At 42.6% G+C, this 7,101-nt stretch overlaps 1 protein-coding gene across 1 annotated transcript; it reads left to right on the plus strand.

The window, feature by feature from the left end:
* Window positions 1–2,942: 2,942 nt before the first annotated feature.
* LOC126412284 (cuticle protein 21-like) lies at window positions 2,943–3,942 on the plus strand. The gene is made up of 2 exons (XM_050081797.1): window positions 2,943–2,982; window positions 3,630–3,942. The coding sequence occupies exons 1-2, from the start codon at window positions 2,971–2,973 to the stop codon at window positions 3,861–3,863; spliced, it is 246 nt and encodes an 81-aa protein (XP_049937754.1). The 5' UTR covers window positions 2,943–2,970; the 3' UTR covers window positions 3,864–3,942.
* The last annotated feature ends 3,159 nt before the right edge of the window (window positions 3,943–7,101 follow it).

Below are 7,101 nucleotides of genomic sequence, written 5' to 3' on the forward strand. Positions count from 1 at the left end.
CTATTACAACTGCGTATACGGCCACTAGCGCCATCTAATGGTCAGCGTAATATCCGTAGCTTTACAGACAGTACGAGTGTGACCACTGCAGGGGCCGGTAGTGAAGTGCGCGTACTCACGTCAGACATGAGTAGGCTGTGAACCAGCTGCCTGGAAAGATACATCAAACTTACCTGCTGGATGATGAGAATGTAATAGGACTTGACGACGACACGTTTACATGCATGTTATGTGACATCATATAGTCAAAATCCTGTAGGTATTTAACAGTAGTGCATACTGATGCATTGGACAGGAATATAGATTGTGAGTCTGACGGCGGAGAAGAAAGTGCCCATGGGTATGAAACTTCCAACAGTTCCCGAAATTCCTCGATAACAAATGAAGGACCACCAAATCAAAGTGAATACGCACTCACACCCACTTAGGTGTCATGACCCAGTGTGTTACAGGGTACTCATGACCGAACTTTGGGCAGTATTTATGAGAATCATTTTAATCGCGGTTTCTTTTCTTAGAGAGAGACCTGATGAACCGTTATAGCTGCCAGCGTTCGAAATCCATCTGTATTATAATTTCAGGTTATGAGACGCGTAAAAGGCGAGTCTCAGGCCACTTCAAGAGAAACAAACCATCAAAATAATGGAGGAATTAAGAGAAATTGTCACAGCACAGTTTCATGAAGCTAGATACTGTGATTCAGTAGTCCACTACTCGAACATTCAATCGTGGGCCCTGGAAGCTGCTAGGGCAGCTCTCTTGGCAGTTTTAAGGCTTATATACATTCCTTAGTTGCTTCAAGGAAGTATCTAACATTTCATCTAGGCGTATCACTGCGGTCATGGTACGCAAAGTGATTAAGGAAGACCATATTATTAGGAAGAGAGTAGGAATATTTGCGGCAGATGTTAACATATTGCTCAAAGGCAAACGCATGGAATAGTGATCAGAGCCAATTTCTTCTTCAAGACTATCACACAGAGGCGAAATATAAGCAGCTGGTTTGGTTCAGTCTGTCCATAGTATCACACCCAGTTACACAATAGATGTGGCGGTGTGACTGGTGGTAGATTAGCGAACAAGCTTTACATTTGCTTGCGGAAAGCACACGGAACGTTTATACGCCAGACTGCAAAGAAATTAGCAGTAGTGAGTCTAAGTACCATCCATACTGAAGCGAGTACAAGTGGAGAAATGACCAAAATCTCATCAAACTTTAAATACCTAGGGGTGACATTGCAACCAACAGCCAAATGCTTAACAAAAGATACATCAGAACGTGCCGCCCATGCAATAATAGCAAAACAGGACATCAAAAGCATCCACCTACTCAGTATAGAAACAGCCACGAAATTATTCAACGCAAAAATCTTGCCAGTTCTGGCCTATGGGATGGAGCTTATATGGGCCACCTACCAGAAAAAATTATAGAAATACTAGAAAAGGTAAAATCGACTTATCTAAAAAGAACACTATGTCTTTCAAAAACAACAATATCCAGACTAGTGCACCTGCTAGCGAGAGAGACATTCCTAATTGAAGACATCAAACTTCGATATATGACACACCAGGGCTTCCAGAAATCAAATGAAGATGATGGAGGACAAACGAGGAAAAGTATGGCCAGAGTTCTATGCCACCTAAGCAATGACGAACCGTTCATGGACAGCACCAAACTTTGAGATGCGACATATCGTAAGTAGATTTTCTATTCACAGCTTTCATCATCTAATTTGCAAAAACAAAACTTACCACGACCGAACTCCAAAATGTGTATGTGTACTGTGTAACGAAGCCTGTGAACGATATCACATAGAACTTTGCAGTAAAAGAGTGAAATCGATAAATGAATATGCAAAAATGTAAAATGTAAATGTAAATTTAAAATGTTAAGCAAAGTAACTGTATATGGTTATCTGGCTGCCATTTTATTAAATAAATTACTTTGTTATTAATTGGAAAGACACGAAGACTACAACCTAAGAGAAGAATGTTTCCCAACAGAAATATTACATTACCGATAACGACCCCAAAGACAACCATATACTGCCAACCCCTGAATACGTATTTCTTTAGATAGTACAAACTCTATTGCAGACATAATGTCGATTTTGTACGCTTCAGAACTGACAAACCACAGCTCACATTACATTATCGACACTTCATCATTGGCCTTCACTCTTATCTACCAACAACTACGTGCACTGTACCCAACATTGGAGTTTTAAATAACCCTAATGGATGGTATAACAGACACAGCATCGTATTGTAAACGCATTTGTACACTGTTTCGGCCGTTCAAACTAGTGCACTCACATTGGAAGTATCTAAAGCCACACGACTTGTTCGTTGTAGTGGTAATAGACTACATACACAAAGATTACTCGCCAATCAGTGAAAACCGTGTCAAAATCCTTACAGTATTTCTCGTAGTCACCTTTTCAAACAGCCACAAAAACGCGATGTGATACTTTAATTCGTGAACGTTCACCCAGTTTGCAAGAAATATTTACAAATTTTATTCATAAAACTCCCAGATGAATCATTATATTAGTGGAAAATGCATCTGATATCTGTCAGTTGTATGTCCGATTAGCCTCCACATAGTCTACGGACACAAAAGTACGTCGCGAACTTTAATTCTTTACTATGTATATAGTTATAGGTGTATCTCGTATTGGATTTACGACTAAACGACTAACGCTCGTAATTAAAGCTTCCTACATATAATATTTATCGCATCAGAATGATTATATTTAAATCGGATACGTCATATACGAGTATTCTGCGATACCTAAGAGGGAACACGTCCTTGGCGTTCGATGCGTTGCATTTCACATGCCGCTTCGGCTACGTAATCGCCGTCGCTGTACGTGACTTGGACGAGCGCTCGGGCGCACAATCTCAGTATATAAAGGCTAGGTGGCGTGTTGCAGCCTCAGGGTTACCAGTAGCCACCAAGCAAGCAACATGTACAAACAGGTCAGTTTAGGTTGTGCTCTCTCTTCCAAAATTACACTAGTGAACAATTCTCCGTGCAGTTTACAGATACGAGACTTCTTAGAATACGAGAATTATCTTCAAGCACCAAAGGTTGAATCTTAAGGTGTAATTCCAAATTTTCTGCTCCGCAAAATCCACTGGAATGTTTTAAATATTGCAGCACCGTAAGATGTAACAGAAGAAATATTCTTCTGCTTTTTTTTTTTTTTTTTTTTTTTTTTTTTTTTTGCCGCTGTGGGTGCGAGAAACGATACCAGAAGCTGAATGCTACATTTACATATTTCTGAGCAATTAGAGGTTTCTTTATTACTGTATGTTTTTGATTCAGTATCTAACCCCGTAAGCGCCAGGCTACAAGCCAACCAGTAGGTCTTTGGCTCTTTTTTGCCTTTTCTCATTCTCAAGACACGTTGAGGCTGTAGACCTGCACAAAGATAAAATTTTATTATCATTTAACTGTGTTCACGTTGTTACGTGTATTTACATAACCTCATGATTCTGTCTGAAATTTAACAATTTAAATGTTTCACTTCTCTTTAAATATAAATCTGGCATTCTTGCGCTGCTCTATGTCTGTTCCTTCACAAAACCAGTGTGCTTACCGAGTCCTTGTGTTGGACCTACAGGTGATCGTCGTCCTGGCCGTGGTGGCCGCCTGCCTGGCCGCCCCCGGACCCAAGCCGGCCCCCGGCCTGCTGGCCAGCTACGTGGCCGCCGCCCCCGTCGCCTACACCGCCCCCGCCGTCGCCGCCCCCGTCGCCTACACCGCTGCCGCAGCTCCCGTGGCCTACGCCGCCCCCTACTCTGCTGCCTACGTCGCCCCGTATCACGCTGCTTACAGGGCAGCAATCTTGGGATGAATTTCGCAGCCAATGAAAGACCGCAGCATTAACTGTGTTTAGTGTAACAATCTATGGAAATAAAGCAGCTATGATGTTATGTCTGAAATTTTATTGTATGAATTACAGCACATTTGTACCTCAACGATTAGGTAGAATTTCTTAAAAGATATCTTGCTGTTCACCATGTTTTCTTGGATTGTTTGGGTGAGGAGACCAGACAGCAAAGTCATTGGTCTCATCGGACTAGGGAAGGACGGAGAAGGAAGTCGGCCGTGCCCTTTCAAAGGAACCATCCCGGCATTCGCCTTGAGCGATTTAGGGAAATCACCGAAAACCTAAGTCAGGATGGCCGGATGCGGGATTGAACCGTCGTCCTCCCGAAAGCGAGTCCAGTGTGCTAGCCCTGCGCTGTTCACCATGACCTGCATGCAATAATATTTGACGTACTGGTATTCTGGCGTGTAGTCCATTTTCGGTGGCATCTGAAGTATAGGACAAACAAATAAATGAGTACACATCGTTGTTTATAACACAAGAACATTTTGTATGTATACCAGTAGAAACAGTTACAACTTGCGAAGGACCAGCATACAAAATTTTGTGTTGAGTTGTCAGTGCAACATAGAAAGGTGTAAACCAGGAGCTACCAAAGTAATGCACAATACCATCTGCCAGACCGGGATTCAAAAGTGTTTCCTGCATTTTGCCTGCGTGCGCCATACATTTGTGTAACTGAATGCAGCACAAGGATTGATTAGGTGGTTAAAGTAATGTGGCATGTTTCCACTTAGGCTGTATTTATTTACATTTCTTCTTCGTTCAACAACTGCTTCTGGCTTCTAATACTGAGCTAGAAAACTGGCATACGTGCAGAAATGGGTACTTCTTTTTGGTTTAAAAATATAGCTCTTATTGATCGTTTGAAACCTCATGCAGCAATAAGAAAGAACTTTTAACGCTGCATTGCTTCCATAAATTTATACCTACGCCCCCCCCCCCCCCCCCCATTAAGAGCCATATACTTTGTTCCATGCTAATGGTCATCTCCCTACTTAACAGGGAACCTGTGTTTTTGGTCTAACGTGATGCCAAAGACAGTGCAGTGTTAGTGTGAAAAACTGACTGAGAATCACAGGTAGTTCGAATCTCTGATAGTGTGTACGCTACCATGGAAATTTGTGATAAACTCAATATTTAAAACCGTTTCAACTTGCCATACTTTTCAATCACAGTCCTTACTACACCACAGATTTGAAATATGGTATGGAACTCCTATTTCAGTCCTCATTGACCACATGTTTCGGAAAACTGAAAGTAAGCCTCCAGAGAATGTACTCTCGTAAGAATTTTCATACCCAAACGAACGGTGGAAACGGATAAATGAGGGTATCAAGCTGACAAACGTAAGGTCTACTTTTGAAGAAAGCAAATGAGATAGAGAGAGAGAGTGCATACTTGAAAGTAATCGTCGTAGTTATCAAAGAAATACATAAAACTGTTAAATACTTTGTGAATTTATTTGTGTGAACATAGTAAGTAAAAACACTTGACGCATCTCTGAATGATGATCGATATCATGAACAGAAAATATCCACTAGTATTCCGCACAATTCTTATATCCTAATTTAAACGCTATATTTTAAATTTTCATTGGGCACTTCATTTTTCTGTACATTGAACATCATTTAAAGGTCGAGAAATTTGTTTCTGATCTATGTTGTTTCAGACTTTTGGTATATAATTGACAGGTAAGTGAAAAAATTTACTTTAATTTGTTACTTCAGCCTGATGTCGATAGCCGGCCGCGGTGGTCTAGCGGTTCAGGCGCTCAGTCCGGAACCGCGCGACATTTCATTCGTAAAACAATGTCACAATCAGCGATGTACATCTAATGACAGTTCATAAGAAGAAGAAGAATAAGAAGAAGAAGATAGCAGGGTCCAACATACTACAAAAACAGTTATAATCACAGTGTGAAACACACCGATCGCCATCTGTTAATGGATGATGGTAAAGCAACGTATAGAGCAGCAACATGTTATTTGCAGCTGCAGATATGGTTTTCAGACTTGTAGCTTTCAGTGAAAAGCAGCATACTGTCAATTAACGATTCTATCCCCATAACAGGCAACTCCGGGTGGCTGAGTTAATATACAAACGGCTACAAGAGAATGTAGTGATTTAATTGCACAAAGAGCAGCATGCAGACTCCACGCCCAGGTGGTTACCATTGATTTTGACAGCGCATTCGATTAGGTGCGGCATCATCTGCTGTTCTCAGTAATGAGCCAAATGGGTTTTCCACCCGCCTTTACCCATACCACCCGGCGCCTGTACGGCAGGTGGAATCCCTGATATAGGTCAATGGCCCTGTTATGACACCAGTGACCATCCGGCGTTCTGTAAGGCAGCGTTGGCCACTTTCGACACTGCCCTATGCCATAAACCTGTAGGCACTCATCGGTAGTCTGACGACCCATCTTTCTGATCTCACTTTGTGAGAGCACACCTTTTTGTGTCATGCGTATGGGAGCGAACCCCTCCTCTTGCTCCGTTCATTGAATGAAGCACAGGCGGTTCTTAATTAGATATCAATGGAACTGCAGCAGGCAGTAAGATGAATGTGGCTAAATCCACGTCGATACCCAATGGACGCGGCATCTCACACGACGACTTGACGCCTCTCCTGTGTCTACAGACACTACGTTACCTTGGTATCATTCTCGCTCCACCGTGCGCCGCTCCACTGTCATGAATTTTCGGCGAACCTTAAAGATTATCCACACATCGGTGTGACAATTTTAATTCCGCTGACTCGATACTTTACAACGTGTCGAATACCTCAATCAGCATGTGACATACAGACTGGTCCACATCGCACAGGTACACCCACTCCATCAGCTATTGGGCGTAGCCTCAGGGCCGCGTTCGGATACCTTCTTACTGCCGGTACGCTCTTAAAGGTCCGTTACGAAACGCTTACGCTACGAAAAGCTCACCCCCCCCCCATGAGCGGGGGTTCCTCGGCCTTGTCAATCAGCGGCTCAGAGAGGCTCTTTGTGCTTGTTCACCACACGCAGTGGAACGGGGACCCCTCTCTTAAGCGCAGCTTCATGGAAATTCTTATCCCGGCGACCATAACGCCTCCAGCATCAGTCACCCACATCACGTAACTTCTGACGCACATTTTTGATTTCATCATCGACTTCAGTAATGCTCACGCTCATTTACCGAGCACATGTATTCCTCCAACCAA

Source organism: Schistocerca serialis, chromosome 7, assembly GCF_023864345.2.
Source record: "Schistocerca serialis cubense isolate TAMUIC-IGC-003099 chromosome 7, iqSchSeri2.2, whole genome shotgun sequence".
Taxonomy (NCBI): Eukaryota; Metazoa; Arthropoda; class Insecta; order Orthoptera; family Acrididae; genus Schistocerca; species Schistocerca serialis.